Below are 17,599 nucleotides of genomic sequence, written 5' to 3'. Positions count from 1 at the left end.
ATAAACATATATGCTATTTAATACGTATGTGATTATATAGAAATATAGTGACATAATATTTGCTAGTATATAAGTTACATATTATTAATCAAACATAAGTATAAATATGCTACTATATGTAAATATAAGAAAATACACAATACCATATATTTATGCATTTTGTATAGTGTATATGTAAAATACATGTACAGCTAAATATGCTAGTATCTAATACATTTACTTACTAAAATAACTGTACTAAATATAAATATACCATTTAAAAAAATCCTCACCTGAGGATAGAAAGAAACATCCACACGAGAGACACATCAATTGGTTGTCCCCCTCATGTGCCCTGACTAGGGGCTGGATTGGGTCTGCAACCTGAGATAGGTGCCCTTGACCGGTAATCCAACCCATGCTCTAACCACTGAGCAGCAGGCCAGGGCTAAACATAATATCAAATATGTAAATATCTAATGTTCTATCAGGTGGTATAAAAGCTATGAAGAATAATAAGGTAGGGTGAAAGACATGGAGAGGAATTGAGTTGTTTTTTTCCATTATGTTTCAGAGAAGTCTTCTCTGAGGAGGTGACTTTGGGCTGAGACCTAACAATATTTGAAGAAAGAGTACTCCAGGCAGAGGGAACACCAAGTGCAAAGACCCTGAAGGGGAAACATCATTCCTTAGAACTGTGAGCTTCACTGGACAGGGGTTTCTGTTCTTTCTTGTTCACTGCTACCTCCCAAACACCTAGAACAGGGCCTGGCACACAGTGGGTGTTAGGGAGCATGTTTGCGGAATCCACCCTTTTGTTACTTTTCTCTTCATTCTTTCCTCAGTGGTGTGTTCTGCAATTATCTGGGGCCCTGGGAGGTGTAGACAGGTGACAGACGTATACAGAGACATGGAGACACACCTTCTGGAGCTTCTGAGAGCCAGGGAGGAAGTAAGAGCTTGCAAGGGGAGCTCAAAGGTCTTGTGGGGGTGGTGGTAACACGTTGCCTGCAGAAGTAAGCAATTGTGAGAAAGCAAGGATTCCAGCCACCAGCCATTGCTCCACTGAGAGGAGAGGCTGCCAGGCATTGGGAACCCATGCAGACATGTTCACCCTGTGGGATGCTTTCTATGTCCTGTTTTCTTGCCTCTCACAAAGAGGATGTTTAATTTTCTTTTGCAAAGAAACTTGCTTCTTCCAGCAGGGCCAGGGGATAGGAGGACAGGAACCAGGCTCTGAACTCCCCAGGCTCTTCCCGAAGCAGGGTGTCGGCCTGCAGCTCCCACCAGACACCCCACTGAGAATAAAGGTGTCCTCTCCATGGCCTCATGAAGAGGTCAAGGAGGGGAAGCTGCCAGGCCAGCTCTGTACTGGAGAGCATCTCACACCTTAAGGGAAAGATGCGGGTGGTCCAGGTGTAGGGGCTATTCATTGACTCAAACACCTTGCTGCTCAGGGGCTGAATTGAGTTACTCAGTGGGGGGCCTGCATGAAAGGGGAGATAAGAATCCTAAATGCAACCCATGAGAGGCTGCTTTCCCAGCAGGAGTAGTCTTCATTAACTCCTTTCACAAATATGTTATTGAGCAATTACTATGTTGTCAAGCATTGTTCTAAGTGATTTACCAGTATTCATTCAACCTTTACCAACGGCCCCAGGCATGATCACGCCCTAGGGGAAACTGAAACTGTCGGCTTGCAGTTGCTCCTGGCCACACTGCTACAAAGTGGCAGAGCTGGGAAAGCTCACTCTGTTAATAGTTGGGCTCTGCTGCTCCCTCCCCTGAAGGCTGCTAGTGACCTGTTTTAATGAAAAGCAGGGGTCTGCTTGGAGGGACTGACAAACTGACTTTGAAAAGATTCAATAGGAATTCCAAATGTCACCCGAGGGTCTGCTTTCCTCAAACAACAAAACTCTTAAATGACTCTGAGAAAGGGCCCTACTGTGATGAACAAATAAAGCATTCTTATCCCTGACACAGCTTCAATACCTAGGTCAAGTTTAAAGACATCTGTTCCTTCCAAAGCAGGCTTCCCTGCACAGTCAGATTTCCCTTTCCCTTTGTTTACCCACTACCAGCACATGTTAAGCACCTGCTATTTGCAGTGCCTTGAGGCTTAGCTGAGATATGGGGTAGAGAGCTGGATGAAGGTTAGTCCCTCTCTTAGAAGAGTTCACTTGGCAGAAATAAAATAATAATGATAATATGACACTTAATAAGTGGCATTTATTGAGCACTTGTTACGTGTCTGGTGGCCCTGTGCTGGGCAATGTTGGAGAGTCTGGGAGGGGAGAGAGGGAAGTGATTAGAGTAGGAAGCTGCTGGGAGGAGGTGGTAGATGTGGGTATGTGTTTCTTTGTCCAAAGTACCCTAGTTCTTTGGGAAGGACCCTACAGACTTTTCTTGAAACCTAGATAGCTGCCTAGCTCCCACCCCCTGCCCCCTTAGCCATCTGGGCCAAGGCCTCTGATGTCAGGTGTCTCTTTCCCAGGCCTGCCTGTAGCACAGATGTGTAATGGCTCTGAGGGGGTGGGGTATCAGAGGAGAGAGACATCAGAGTAGGCCAGGATAGACAGAGGGGCGTGTGTGTGTGTGTGTGTGAATACCTTCAAAGCATCTCATCTATTTGTACATGTTCTCAGCCACAAACATACATCTGTGAGCTCCACATGTGTCTTCCTATGTAACTTGCCCGGTTGTATCACTTGGTTGTATATTATGTCTATCCGGTTGCATCTTATGTCTATGGCTGCCTGTCCAATTTGTGTGTTTCCTTTTTAGCACCTGTGTGTATTGGTACTGTCTAGTTGGGCAATTCATCTATATGGGACTGTGTGTGTGTGTGTGTGTGTGTGTGCTCCTTGAATGTTTATGTGTCTCCTGTATAAAATGCTTGTGGGTGATTAGTCTGTTTCTTCTGTGTGTGCCTCCTATGTATGTATGTCTTCCTTCTCTGCCACTGTGCTTCTGTCTCTCCTTGGTGAGTGGCTGGCTATAGGTATGCATTCATTGGTTGATTCTTGTATGTGCCCTGACTGGACATCGAAACCACCACCTTTGGAGTATCAGGACAATGCTTTAATCAACTGAGCTACCCGGCCAGGGCACTACAAATGTTTCCTTTGGTGCCACTGTATATGTACCATCTGGTTCCCTTGTTTCTTCTTTATGCAGTTTTAGGTGTATTTCCTTTTTGCAACAATAGGAAGAGTACATTCTATATTCTGATTTTCCTGATTGTGTGTCTGTCTATGTTCCCCACGTGTTTCTTCTCTGACTTGATATGTCAATAGTTATTGTTAGGTCGGAGAGAGCCCAGGATCGGATACATGCAGACATGTGATGAGACAATGGACTTCCCCTGGGATTTCTCACAGATCAATGTGCCAGACACAGATACCAGCTTCTTCTCCCTTAATCCACATACCTCCACACAGATACTGACTTCTTTCTGAATACCCCCGCCCATTCCCTGCGGCAGAGAATTCCTCAGCTCATGTCCCCGCCCCTCACCCAACCCCAGTATAAAAAAAGCGCCCCCCTCCCTGTTGGCGTGAATCCACGTGCCCTGTCCTTGGGGTACTGGGTCTCCCGGGGACGCAGAAATAAACCTTTTCCTTTCCTTTCTTTTCTGATTCACTGGACTCTCTATTTCTTGCGCCGTCTCCTGAGACACCTAACTTAACAGTTATGTGTGTACGCTGTGTGTGCAGCTACCTGCTTGAATACAGTTGTGTGGGAGTCTGTGGCTGTGGCTTCTCTGTCTGTACAATCATGTCTGCTGTGAGTACCTCTCTCTGCCACCAGAGCTGGATATGGTCACAAGTTCACACATGAGTTCATATGCACACAGGTATCATTATACAGCCTGAATCTGGACTTTGGCCTCGAGGGCTCTCTGAACGTGGAAGTGTGTGTGTGAGACACTGGGCCTGTGTATGATGTTGTTGGTTTTGTGAAATCAGATTTGTCTGTGCATTTTGTGTGTGGCTGTGAGTCTGGGCCATGATGTCCATGAATCTATAGTGGTTCGGTGTGAGCCTATCCCTGTGCCACTCTCTGCTTTCTGGGTGTTGTCTGAGGCTGTGGGTGATGATTTCTGTAAGACTAAGTCATTCTGTGCGGCTGTGAGTGTGTGACTACCATGGCCTGGCTCTCCATGTGCACTCTGTGTGTATTCATATTTGTCAGCATATATTCTGTGTGTGTGACTGTGGGTCTGCTTGCAAGTTTGTATCTCTGTGGGTGATGGCAAGTCTGCCTCTATCTCCGAGCCCCTGGATGGAGCTGAGTGCGGGGGAGTCTCTCTCCTGCTGTGGGGAAGTAAACACCCCATCCCTTGCCCTCTTCCAATTGCACTTGGGGTGGGGGCATCTAGGTTAGCTTTGAACACCAGCCAGCTCTTGGCCTTTCCGGGAATTCTGTGCTCCCAGTGAGGGGTGGACAGGTGGGTGGAGGGGCCCAGGCAGAGGCCTTTTTTCCACCAGGGCCTTAAGCAGCTCAGTAGAGTTGGGCCAGGACCCCAAGTCCACCCGGTCCAACTTCCTGTTGGCGACACATGCCTGGATGGGAGTGCACAGACCCCCATATAAGACGGGCAGACAGACAGTAGAGCTCCTAGGTTAGGGTGTGGATAGGCCTCACCCAATGCATGGGCTGGGTCCCGGACTTCAGGGTGTGCCTAGTTTGCAGACAGTGTGTGTCCACCCTCCCTATCCAACCACAAATGTTTTCCCCGCCTCCCTCTGGGGACCTCCAAGATCTAGGTCCTCTCTCTGCTAGGTTGCCTGTCTGAGGTCAATTTATAGTGGCCTGCCTGTGTCTGTCCATCCCTGCACTTTTTCCACTGCTGTCCCCAGGTCTGTCCATCTACCTTGCGTGCCCCTCTGCCTGAATCTGACTTTCTCTGCCTCTTGTCATCTGTCTCTGCAGGTGTCCCTCTGCCTCCTTCACTTCTTGTGTCTCCTTGTCTCTCTGGGCTGGTGTGCCTGTTTCCAACCTCTGTTTGGGGATATATCTGGCTGTGTCCACCTATCTGCCAGTTGTGTCTCCTGTTTACGACTGGGCCTGCCTTTTGCCTCTAGGTGCTTGCTTGGGCCTACCCCCTGTTTGTTTCTGAGTCTGTCTATAGTTTCTTTCTCCCAGTGAATGCCCCTTTGTCTATCTATCACTCCCCCATACCCTATCTTTCTGTCCTCTCTGTTGTCTGTCCTTGTGCCTGCCTGTCTTTATTTGTGACTGTTTCTGTTACTATCTCTGTCTCTCCACTCTGCATCTCTTCCTTCCATCCATCCCATCCCACTGTCTGGCTGACCCTTAAGTCAATTCTCACTGCCTGCCTGGCCCTTTCTCTGGGCGTGGATCTACTCCCTCAATCTTTCTGTCCACAGCCCCTCCCCACAACCAAGACCCACACACACCTCAGTCTCCCTCCATGTGGGTCCAGATGGGAGGGGTTCCCGCCTCTCCTCACTACGCGCCCCCCCCCCCCCCCCCCCCCCGCCCAGAAGGAGGGAAAGGAAAACGCGGGCCAGAAGGGGCGCGAGCTGCGTTGATTGGCCACTGGGCGGAGGGGAGGGGGGCGGGGAGCAGTTCTAGAGAGCCGCGCGGCACTGGGGACCCGAGCTCTAGTCTGAGTCCTGCCACTGGTGGAGCTGAAAAGAGCGGAGAGGTGAGGAGGGGGCGCTGGCCGGGGTGGGGGGCTTTGGAGACCCCAAGGCACAAATGGGGGTCCCGGGAGGGGGCTCAGGGGATCCCTGGAGACCTTTTTTGTATTAGTGGGGAATTGAATGGGAGAGGGGTCCTTTGGTAACTTGCTCCCAAGAGGGAATTCAGGAGTGGGTAGGAGTCCTCAGAGGGTGCTCACGGCTGAGGATGGTGCTCCATAAGAGCCCTCCCTTCCCAGGAAAGGGACTCAGGACTCCGGTGGGGGTCTCCTGGAGACAGTTTTAGCAATGATGGGGACGTAGAATGAGGGTTTCTGGGCTACCGCATTTGCAGGAAGTGAGTTCAGGGGTGAGAAATTCCATTCAGAAGACAGGGACTGTAAATTGGCCTGGGGATCACAGAGACACCCCCCACCCCGGGAACACCAGGTCCTGGAAGGGGTTTCTGATGAGCACTCAGAGACAGCTCCTCCTCAGGAGGGGAAATTAGGGCTCAGGCAAGATTCCTGAGGCACCCTGAGCCCAGGAAGGGTCTCGAGTCTGGAAGTGTCTACAGTTCCTTCTGCCAGAAGAGTGTTTAAGACTTGACAGGGGATCTAGAAAATACCTCTGGCTCCTAAAAGGGGGATTAATGGAGGCTTCCTGGGTCACTTCTGTCCCTGGAAAGGGGCTCAGTTGGGAAATTGTCTCTGGCCTCTAGTGAGGATATTCAGAGTTATGGCAGAGAGTTTGCCAAGTCAGGGGCTGGGGTCTCCGTATCAGTCCCCACCCCCAGCCCAGTGGACAGGTTGCATCAGCTCTGGGCTAGGCTTGGGGCCCAGGCTTGGGGCCCAGGCAGGAAGGAGGGGGGTAGGAGGCATTATGAGAAGTGGGGCAGTCAGCGGACACGTGGCCGGAGTGGAGACCTGGCCATGTGGTGAGGGTAAAGCAATTTTTTTGGGGGGGGGGTTGGTTTGAGGGAGACCTGGAAAGGAAAGAGATAGACAGCAAGAAGAGTGAGTGTGAAGTTTGGGAGGACAGGCTATCACAGCTCCAGATGGCCATCTTGCCTGCTGTGAGGTTGCTTTCTCTCTTTATTTCTGTCTCTTTCCTCCATATTTATCGCTCCACGTATGAGTAGCTGTGAGTATCTCTCCTCTGATGCTCTTTTCTCTCTCTCATCTCTTCCGCTCTCAGCCTCTCATTTTTTAAAAAATTTACTTTTAAAAATAAATTTTATAGTTTACATTCAGTATGATTTGTGTTAGTTCCAGGTGTACATCATAGGAGTATAGCTTTGTATACTTTACAAAGTGATCCTACTGAGATTTCAAGTACCCACCTCAGCCTTTTACTCTTCAGTTCTCTCCGTTTATTTCCCTTTCTCTGTCATCCTTCTGTTCCAGTTCCCCTCACCTCATCGCTTTCTATTTCTCTACCTGTCTGTCTCTAGCTGAACCCCTACCCCTTCACCTAGCTTTCCCACCTTGTAGCCCCCCAGCTCCATGTCTGACCCCCACCCCCTTTCTCAGCCCATAGGATGGAACTGCAGGACCTAAAGATGAATGGAGACCTACCTGCGGGTGCTGTGGGGTGAGTCAGGGCCTGAGGGGTCTGGGTCAGGGGTCAGGATTGCCTCTCATCAGCCCCAATTTCTCTGCCCTCTCCAGCTACAGGCAGGAACGCGAGGACTTCCTGCCTAGCCATAATCCTGCTCCTGGGAGGAAGCCAACGGAGTTCATGGATGTGAGTGACCCTACAGGATCTGTCCCAGCTGCACTCTGCCCAGTCCATCTCCTCCCCTACTCTTCCCTCTTCCCAGCTACTCCCCTCCCCAGCTGTTTTCCTTTGGTAGCTGCTCCACCCTCTCTGGTTTCTGTCCACTTATAGATGCTCCCCTCCAAAATATCTCCCAGTTTTCCCCTTCCTGGTTCTCCTTTTCCCAGCTCCTTCCCATCTTCAATTCCTTTTATTTCCTAACTTCTTGGTTTCTCCTCTGGCCCTTCCTGAGCTTCTTCATGTCCCAGTCACTTCCTCCTTAGTCTTTCTGGGTCCTAGAGCTGGTCTCCTTACTTGACCCCCCTACCCATGTGTTCCTGGGCCTTGCCCCTTACCCACAGTTCAAGGGGAAGACATCATTTGGAATGTCAGTGTTCAACCTCAGCAACGCCATCATGGGCAGCGGCATCCTGGGGCTGGCCTATGCCATGGCCCACACAGGGGTCATCTTCTTCTTGTGAGTTCTAAGCAACCTGGGGGGCAGGGCTGTTTTGGGGCAGGCGGGAGGCCTTGGGGCCAAGTCTGAGTTGTGCCATCTGCCACAGGGCCCTGCTGCTGTGCATTGCTCTTCTGTCTTCATACTCCATCCATCTCCTGCTGACCTGTGCTGGTGTTGTAGGTGAGCCCCAGAGCTCAATCCAGACCCCTGACCCACTCCCCTGACTGAGACACCAGATTTCAAACCAACCCCCTGACTCTGGACATACCACCCTGACCCCAAACCCCACTTAAATCCCTGGACTCCAGACCCCAGACTGACCCTGGCCCTCAGACCTCATTTGGACTCCCAGATCCCCAATTCCCAACCCCCAGCCCTCAGTCTGGCCATAAACCCCATTGTTCAGACCCTCCTCATCCCTAGACCAATACATTCCTCCTCTAACTCCTCCCTTCAGTCTCTAGTCCCCACAACCATGGAAGCCAGCTAGCTGTAGAACCCTGAGACCAGGGTTCAGAGACCCAGTCCTCAGACCCCAGCTTCCAAGCTTCTATTGCCCCAGATCTCAGACTTTACTTCCACCATGGACTCAGACCATGTGTATGTGATCTCAGACTATGTATATAGTTATTTGCTCCCATGATCCCCACTACCCAACTCCAGCCCACCTCCTACCTTCTCCTTGGCCACAGTTCCTGACCACAGATCCCACCTCCCAGATCCTACCCCAAGCCCAATTGTAACTAACTCTCATCCCCAGTCCCCATCAATCAGACTCAATTACTCTAAACCCCAACTCCCCAACTCCCAGACTTTGGCTCCTAACCTCACCCCGGGCTTCCTGGACCACAACCTGTTCCTTCCTGCCCTCCCCCCGCCCCCAGGCATCCGAGCTTATGAGCAGCTGGGACAGAGGGCACTGGGGCCTGTGGGGAAGGTGGTGGTGGCCATGGTCATCTGTCTGCACAATGTTGGGGGTAAGGACTCTGGGAAGTGGAGGGATCAGTGAGAGGGAAGAGGGTGGGGTGAGGTGGGCTTCCCCAGGCTGGGCTGGGGAAAATGGGGTAAGGGGATGAGGGAAATCCTTTTGTTTACAACTCTCCTCACCTGTACCAGCCATGTCCAGTTACCTGTTCATCATCAAATCCGAACTCCCCCTGGTTATTGGCACCTTCCTGAACGTGGAACCTGAGAGGTGAGTAACCAACACCCCTTGGCTCTGGTCAGACTGTGATTCCTGAGTATTGTGATGCCAGCAGTATGTGTGACTGTTGCTCTGACTATAGGAGTCTAATAGACCATGTTGATTTCTGTGACTGCTCTGGTTGATTCCATCTGGTGGCTGAATCTGTATGTCCAGTGTACTCCCATGCTGATCATGCAACTACTCTCAGCAGATCTAAACTCTGTGGATTTTGCTTCTGTTACTGTTGTAGTGGCAGGTTCTCTGGTCAGCTGTCTGATAGCCAACTATAGCTGTGTCCTGTATACTGTAATTCCAACCATGTGTATTTGACATTTGTTTACTCTGACTTTCCATGTTCAACAGATTCTGTTTGATTCTGGGTCCATCAGGCTGGCTGAATCTGTCTCGCTATATGTGTGGTCACTGACTCCAACAGTGTGTATGTATGTGTGTGACGTATACTGTGGTGCCAACTATGTATATGTGATTTGCTCCAAATGTATGTGCCAGTAGACTCCATCTCTGTTTAATTTAGTGACCATTGTTCTGGCAAATTCTCTTTGGCTTTGTGTAAGTGATCCTCACCTATAACTCTGTACATGTCCTCTGTATTGTTCCAACCATGTATGCTTGATTGTTGTTCTGATTATGCATTCAAATGACTGCATTTTAAAAATTCTGGATCCATATGCTGGCTGAATCTGTTCAGTTGTTTGGATATGATGGTTGATTCTGTGTATCTTTTTAGATTTTTGGCTTGATTCTGAAACCATCCAGGTAGCTGGCAGTCTATGTACCTAGGTGTGTCTAATTATTATAATCAGCTCCCACTGAATATATGGCCAATGATGCTTTGTTGGTTTATGTCGGTGTAACTGTGTGTATGTATGAGATATAACATAGTAGGCACTCAATAAAATTCTTTTGAGCAAATGAGCAGTTGTTCAACATATTCTGTATTAACTGTCTTGCCTGAGCACCTCCCTCCATTATCTATACAGATCCCAGTCTTTCTTTGAGTGTGGTTCCAATAGTGTGGCCAGCTGGCTGATTCATGTGGTCTATATTTCTGTCTTTGGTCATGTGGCCAAATCAACCCAGCTACTTTCAGGTGTTCAACAAACCTTGAGCTGTTCAAACAACCACATGTGTGTTTCTGACTTTTGTCTGACTCTGCATCATTGTCTGCCAGCCAGCCAGATCATCAGACTGTTGTTCTACCTGCCAGACACCAGGGTCATGGCTCACTCTGTGTCTGGAACTTTGTGTTGGACTATGTGAGTCTGACTGACTTGGGGTGTTGTTTACCCATCTGGTTGTGTATTCACTTGTGAGTCTGACAGCACAGTTTTGTCTAGCTGTGCATGTGTTCTCAGATGTATCCCTCTGACAGTGTCTGGCAGATAGTCTTATAATTAGTCTGGCTGTTTCTATCAATCTTGTGCCATCATTATAACCACGTGAATGACTTCTTATAGCTGAGGTGTTGGCTCATCTCCTGATTACGGGCAGAAATCTGTCTGTCTGGCCATCTTCTATGTCTGCCTGACAATGTTTTTTGGCCGGCAACTAGTCACTGTGTTTGCCTGTCTGTTTAGGGGCTGGTTCTTGAATGGAAACCTTCTCATCATCATGGTTAGTGTGTTAATCATCCTGCCACTGGCCCTCATGAGATACTTGGGTAAGAGGCTTCCTGTGTTGGTCATTGGATAGTGGGGTTAGAGAAGGGTAGCTAGATTGAGAGAATCCCATTTTCAAGGGCTATTGAACACTAGGGGAGAGCTTTTTTGATGTGGGTTTTAACAGATGAATAGGAGTTTGCTCTGGAGGGGAGGCTGGTCCAAGCAGAAGTAAAAGCTTATACAAAGGTGTGGCATAATTGGGGTAAGGGAGTCTTGAAAACCAGACTAGGGGTTTAATATATGCTGTAGGGCAAGCATGTCAAACTTGTAGCTGGCAGGGCACATGAATAAGGCATGCGGCCCACTGACCATGAGTTTGACATGCTTGCTGTAGGGGGTCCCTGGATTTCTGAGTTTCTGTGTTATTGCTCCTTGCAGGCTACCTTGGATATACCAGTGGTCTTTCTCTCACCTGCATGCTGTTTTTCCTCATTTCAGTGAGTCTGAGAGAAGGACTTGAAGAAGTGGAGAGAGTTTGGGGCATTGGGACACAGCCTTCCCTGTAACCTCATTTCCCCATCCTTTCTTCCTCAGGTCATCTATAAGAAGTTCCATATTAGCTGTGATGTGGGCCACAATGAGACAGTAACAGAGAGTAAGAGCCCCTCAGTCCTTCCTAGCCAGGGACTCAACAGAAGCTGTGAGGCCCAGATGTTCACAGTGGACTCACAGGTGGGTATGCAGGCCAATAGGGCTTGCACCACACTCAGGCCCTCTGGAGTATTGGACATTGGGGGCTTTCAAGTATCTGATATGAAGAGCAGTGGTGGGGCCAGGAGTATGGAGAATAGGGGATGGAACCCTATAGGTGTTAATCTGTTGTACTTGGCCATTCCCCTAGATGTTCTACACAGTGCCCATTATGGCTTTTGCCTTTGTCTGCCACCCTGAGGTGCTGCCCATTTACACGGAGCTCTGCCGGTGAGTGGACAGGCAAGTGGGCATGTTTGATGAACCAACAGGTGGGGCAATAGTTATAATGTCTGACAATCCCTACAGCAGTTCTGGGACTGTAACTTGATTGTTGATTGTAGATTATGCAAAGGGAGGGGTTTGAAGTGGACAGGAGGTCTCAGGAGACACAGGGAAGTGACTGTTTACTGATTGGGGCCCAAGCATTTTACTCTTTTAACATCCAATACAGGTGTTAATGGACAGAGTGGGGCAGCAGAGATGATCAGATGGAGGGGTGGCATGCATGGATGGGGACAGGGATATGACAGGACAAAAGGGGCTCAGGGATGATATGATAGGAGATGTGTGGATAATTAGGTAGGGATGGTCAGATAGAAGGGAGGGGCAGGGACAGTCAAGTGGAAGGGAGAGGCAGAGATGGTCAGACAGAGGATATGGGCAAAGATGGTCCTATGGGATGAGATATGGATGGACAGAGAGGGGAGGCTTGGCTTGTTACACAAGGGAGGTAGAGATGGGAATCCAAGAGTGTACCAGCTGAATGTCAGCTCTGGGAGAAGGGGACTCTGGAGGGTGGAGGCTGGTTTTGAGGGGCCTGGACCAAGTCCAGGGATATGGGCATTACAATTCTATGACCTCTGTACCTTAGGCCCTCCAAGCACAGAATGCAAGCTGTAGCCAATGTGTCCATCGGTGCCATGTTCTGCATGTATGCACTTACAGCCACCTTTGGATACCTTACCTTCTACAGTGAGTGGAGCTGGAGCCAGGGTTGGGTGGCAGCTGGGGTGGGGACTGGGAAGACTGTTGGGGCAGGAGCCTGAGCACTTTTCCTCTATGCCTCCGGACTCATCAGTTTCCAAATGGACAGTATGCATCACAAATGTAGATTTTGTTACTCTGTGTGTATGTGTGTGTGTGGGGGGGGGACGGGGGACACTGGTTCTGGTTCTCCTGCCACATCCAGCATCCCTTGTCCCATGTCCTATGGTCCAGGCAGCGTGGAGGCGGAGATGCTACATATGTACAGCCAAAAGGACCTGCTCATCCTCTGTGTGCGCCTGGCAGTGCTGCTTGCAGTCACTCTCACTGTGCCAGTTGTGTTATTCCCTGTGCGTGGGGACCAAGGGAGGCCATGGAACAGAGGGACATGGGTAGAGGGTACAGGCATAGATATTTGGATGGATGTTGGAGATAGGAGTGGATGAAGGGATGGATGGAGGAGGCAGGGATGGACAGACAGGGAAGGTAGAGTTGTCAGATGGACAGAGAAGGCAAAAATAGATGGTAGGATAGAGACAGCCTGGAGGACAGGGGTGTGGGGAAGCATGAGACTTTATTGGAATGTCTGTAAGGAGGATCCTCCAAAAGACCAGGGTCCTCTGGGGGGGGGGGGCCTTGCCAAAGGCAGCAGCCCCTACCTTGACTTTTCCAAACAAGTCTGATCCCTGGGTGTTTTGCTATCAAGGCTTTTTTGGCTCCTTATGCCAACTAGCTCCTTAGCCTCTCTTTCACGGAAAAGTGTGTCAGAGTAATCATTCATCCATCGTTCAGAGTCTGCCGGTCAGCCCCGGCACAGGGGTAGCAGTTGAAGGAAGGAGGCACAGATGTCTGTCTAGACCAGTGATGGCGAACCTATGACACACATGTCAGAGGTGACACGCAAACTCATTTTTTTGGTTGATTTTTCTTTGTTAAATGGCATTTAAATATATAAAATAAATATCAAAAATATAAGTCTTTGTTTTACTATGGTTGCAAATATAAAAAAAAATCTGTATGTGACATGGCACCAGAATGAAGTTAGGGTTTTTCAAAATGTTGACACGCTGAGCTCAAAAGGTTCGCCATCACTGGTGTAGACAGAAGAGGGAGGCAAAAAGGGTCAGACAGAGGGTAGTGGCATAGATGGACAGTCAGAATGAAGAAACAGGCTAGGCACAAAAAGGGTGGAGGCAAAAGTAGTAAGGTATAAGAGGGACAAACTCTCAGATGAGGAGGTGGAATGACTTGAAAGAGGGGAGAGATAGTCAGATGGAAAGAGGCAGGGATCTCAGACAGGATGGAAGGACAAATGGGTAGTCAGACAGGGGAGGAGAGATAGAGGAGGAGGTAAAGATTTCAGACAGTGGGTAGAGGCATAGATGGATGATCCAACAGAGAAAAAGTAATAGACAGTGGGTAGAGGCATAGATGGATGGTCAGATAAAGTGGAGACAGTCAGATGGAAGGGAAATCAGGGATCTCAGACAGAGGGTGGAGGCAAAGACAGATGACCACAAGGAAGGGGAGGCAGCATTTGGGCGCTGACTTGTGTCCCACCCTACTCTGGCTACAGATCCGCCGGGCCCTACAGCAGCTGCTCTTCCCAAGCAAAGCCTTCAGCTGGCCACGGCATGTGGCCATAGCCGTGATTCTGCTCATCTTGGTTAATGTCCTTGTCATCTACGTACCGACCATCCGGGATATCTTTGGGGTTATCGGTCAGTACCCAAACACCAGTCCCCATCTAATATGGGCCTTGTACCCCAAACTTACATAGACTCTTATTCCTCTTGCTTGTACTTCAGGGTCCACCTCAGCCCCCAGCCTCATCTTCATCCTTCCCAGTGTCTTCTACCTCCGTATTGTACCCTCTGAGGTGGAGCCCCTCTCCTCTTTGCCCAAGATCCAGGTGAGCTTTCCAGGGGAGGACTGGGGAAAGGTGGTTGCTCTGAGGATGGAGCACTCCAAGATGACTAGAGATAGAAGGAACTTTTTCAAGAGGGGCCTGGGCAAAGATGGTTCATCCAGAGAAAAAGGTGGTTAGTCTGAAAGAGTGAAGGAGATTGTCTTAGGAAGGGGCTGAGCAAACAGAGCACCAGCAGGGTCTGGGAAGACAGAGGGGACACTCAATAAGAGGCTGGCATAGAGGGAGTGTTCTCCAGATGGAAGGTGCACTATTAGAAGAGAGTCAGGAGAACCTTCAAGGAGGATGGAGGAGATTACTCCCTAAAGGGTTCTAGGAAGATGGAAGGAAGATTCAAGGAATGGTCTGGATTTAAGGAAAGAGGAGCACAAAGGAGAGTCAGAAATGAATAAGGACTCTCTGGAGGGCCTTGAAGAACATTCTCAGGAGGAGCTCTGCTGTGGTGACCCATCCAGTCTCATATTCTCTTCCTCTTGTCCATAGGCTCTGTGTTTTGGTGTCTTGGGGGTGCTCTTCATGGGGATCAGTCTAGGCTTCATGTTTTTCAACTGGGCCACAGGCCGGAGCCATGTGTCTGGACACTGATCGTGCCCTGGTCCAACCAGACTCCTGTGCGCATGCATCTCTGTGTATAGAGGAAGATGAGGCCACTCTCCCAGGTCCCTCCTGTCTGGTGTGTGAAGGTGGCTGATTCCCATTAACATGGCTGTCGGAAGTAGGTGGCCACAGAGACTGCAGAGTGGTCCACTGTCCTCCCCAGGGATGCTGAGCTTGGATCACGGTCCTCATCTCAACTCCACAGGAGCAGGAGGAGGCCAGGTCCTCAGAGAGCCCCTGCCCAGCCCAGTCCTTTTTGCCTCCTCCTGGTAGAATCTGTCAGGATTACCCTCAAGTTAAAGGGGAAAATAAAGATGTTAGTTTCAACGCTTGCCTCAGCCTTCTGATCTCTTTCTAAAACTTCTTGGTGGAACTTGCTTAGGTTCAAACAGGGGTAAACTGAGGCCCTGAGAAGTAGTATGGAGCTGACTCTCATGTGTTCACTCACTTCTCCACTCCTTCAGTAACTTGCTCCCCAACTCGTTCATTCACTTGCTCATTTCAGAAACGTCTATTGAGAGCCTACTAGGTGCCAGGCAGTGTTCTAGGTGCAGGGGATACAGCAGTGAATCAAGCAGACAGTTATCCCTGGAATTGATGTTCTAGCACCAGAATGGGCGAATTATGGCCCACAGGCCAAATTCAACCCACGGTCTATTTTTGGCCGTTGAACTAAAAATGGTTTGCATATTTCTAATTGATTGAAAAAAAATCAAAGGAATAATTTGTGACACTTGAAAATTATATGAAGAAAGACTTGAATTTTCAAATTGAAAAGAGCCACTAAGTTCTGAACATGATGAATGCACACAGGCGCGTGTGCGCCCACACACAAACACATTCAATAAATACAATTTCTAGGTTTAAGATACAATTCTAAAGGATATGGTGAAGATCCCACAAGGTCCCAGAGAAAAAAGAGGAGAAAATACAATGGAGACGTTCTTCAAAGAGATGATGAGAAATAACTTTGAACCTAGATTTCTATATCTAGCCAAGATAATCCAGATGAAAGCAAAAATATTTCAGAAAATTCATAATTTACATGCCTCTTCTGAAAGGATTACGGTATGTGATTCAGCAAGAAGAAAAAAATGGATTTAGGAGGAAGGAGGGGGTTCCAATAAGCAATGGTGAGGGGGAAAACTAAAATTTATTGAAAAGTTTAAATAAGTTTTGATTGTAAATTTTAAAAATTAAAATCTTAAACTAAAGTTCCAGGTAATATAAACATGGAAGATGAGGGGAGGTACAGGAAAGAAAAGAGTTCTTGTTTTATATATTGCCCTGGCCAGTGTACTCAGTGGTTAGAGCGTTGTCCTGAGCACTGAAGGGTTGAAGGTTCGATTCCCGGTCAAGGGCACATACCTGGGTTGCAGGTTCGATCCAGGTGCGTGCAGGAGGTAACCAATTGATGTGCCTCTCTCACATGGATGTTTCTCTCTCTCTCTCTCTCTCTCTCTCTCTCTCTCTCTCTCTCTCTCCTCTTTCTTCCTCCCTCCCTCCCTCCCTCCCTCCCTCCCTCCCTCCCTCCCTCCCTCCTTCCCTTCCACTCTTTCTAAAAAAATCAGTGGAAAAAGTATCCTTGGGTGAGGATTAACAACAAAAAAGAGATGGATATAGATTCTAAGTAATGGTAGAATTGTAGAATAGTTAAGAGCACTTGCCTTTTAGAGTGTAAACTCCAAAGCCAGGCTGCATGGTTTCAAATCTGGTTTCTTAGCTTACTAGCTGTGTAACCTTTTTTAAGTCAAATAACCTTTCTGTGCCTCAGTCTACTCAAGTAAACCAGGAATAACTAGGGTATCCAACTAATTGGGTTTCTAGGATGATTAAATGAGGCCTGCAGATGCCACAGAAGAGGTGAGGAAGTATTTGGATTTCAGGACTATTTCTAGCAATAAAACTTGATGGTTTGGTCCTCATTGGGGGATGAGATGGCTTAGAGTGGGAAACGATTGGAGGCCACAGATGGAGAATAAGCTGAGGTGGAGTTTTCTAATTGTATCCAGAAAAGCTCATATTTTTTTTGGAAGGCTCATTACCTGTCCTGTAAACACCACAGAGTAGAAAAATGATAGGGCTGGCTCAGTGGAGTCTGAGGTGGCATGGTCACATCAAGGCATAGTGGGGTTGAAAAGCTCATAGAAAAGTTCAGCCTGGCTGGCTAGTAACTAGGCATTCCTTCCCTAGCCCTCCATCCTCTGGGGTAGGCAATTACAATGAATAACACCTCACCCTTAATGGTGCTTGTCCCCCTGGGTGTTGTTCACAGACAATATTCGGCAAAGCAAGTCAGAAACTTTATTGTTGGCCAAAGAATGAAGAAGGATAATTGAATGCCTAATTATTCCTTCTCCTTGATTCTGGGAAATTAGGAAAGTTATTAAAGGGTGGTGGTGGTGGTGGGGGGTAGGTCAGTTCAGGGGTGGGGATTCCCAAGGAAGGATGTGAGGCAGGATAGAAAGAAGTTCCAGAAAAATCCTGACAAGTATAGTGAGGAAGTAGGAACTCACATCCTCTCACCTGAGTCCCCAACTCTGGGCTTGATCAAAGGGAAACAGTTAATGGCAGGAAACTCCTGCGGTGGTCATTGAAGTCACAACAAAGCCCCCTCCAACCAGAAGGTGGAGTCAGAATTTGGCGCCACAAAGCTTGGAGACAACCCTCTCCTTAGAAACAAAA

The 17,599-nt window shown here is 48.6% G+C and overlaps 1 protein-coding gene across 2 annotated transcripts; it reads left to right on the top strand.

The window, feature by feature from the left end:
• The first annotated feature begins 5,562 nt into the window (after positions 1-5,562).
• Positions 5,563-15,241, top strand: SLC38A5 (solute carrier family 38 member 5). 2 transcript variants are annotated; one of them, XM_059678528.1, is made up of 16 exons: positions 5,563-5,653; positions 7,167-7,220; positions 7,298-7,373; positions 7,748-7,863; positions 7,952-8,025; positions 8,730-8,822; positions 8,962-9,040; positions 10,630-10,712; positions 11,092-11,150; positions 11,248-11,385; positions 11,555-11,634; positions 12,278-12,378; positions 12,625-12,740; positions 13,967-14,111; positions 14,199-14,302; positions 14,801-15,241. In XM_059678528.1, the coding sequence occupies exons 2-16, from the start codon at positions 7,168-7,170 to the stop codon at positions 14,900-14,902; spliced, it is 1,419 nt and encodes a 472-aa protein (XP_059534511.1). In that variant the 5' UTR covers positions 5,563-5,653; position 7,167; the 3' UTR covers positions 14,903-15,241. The 2 variants fall into 2 exon arrangements, with proteins under 2 accessions (XP_059534511.1, XP_059534510.1); XM_059678527.1 differs by lacking the exon at positions 5,563-5,653 and having other exon boundaries at positions 7,138-7,220.
• Positions 15,242-17,599: the final 2,358 nt, after the last annotated feature.

Source organism: Myotis daubentonii, chromosome X (assembly GCF_963259705.1).
Source record: "Myotis daubentonii chromosome X, mMyoDau2.1, whole genome shotgun sequence".
Classification (NCBI taxonomy): domain Eukaryota; kingdom Metazoa; phylum Chordata; class Mammalia; order Chiroptera; family Vespertilionidae; genus Myotis; species Myotis daubentonii.
The sequence above is the reverse complement of the archived record's forward strand: the minus strand, read 5'-3'. Positions and strand labels throughout refer to the sequence as shown.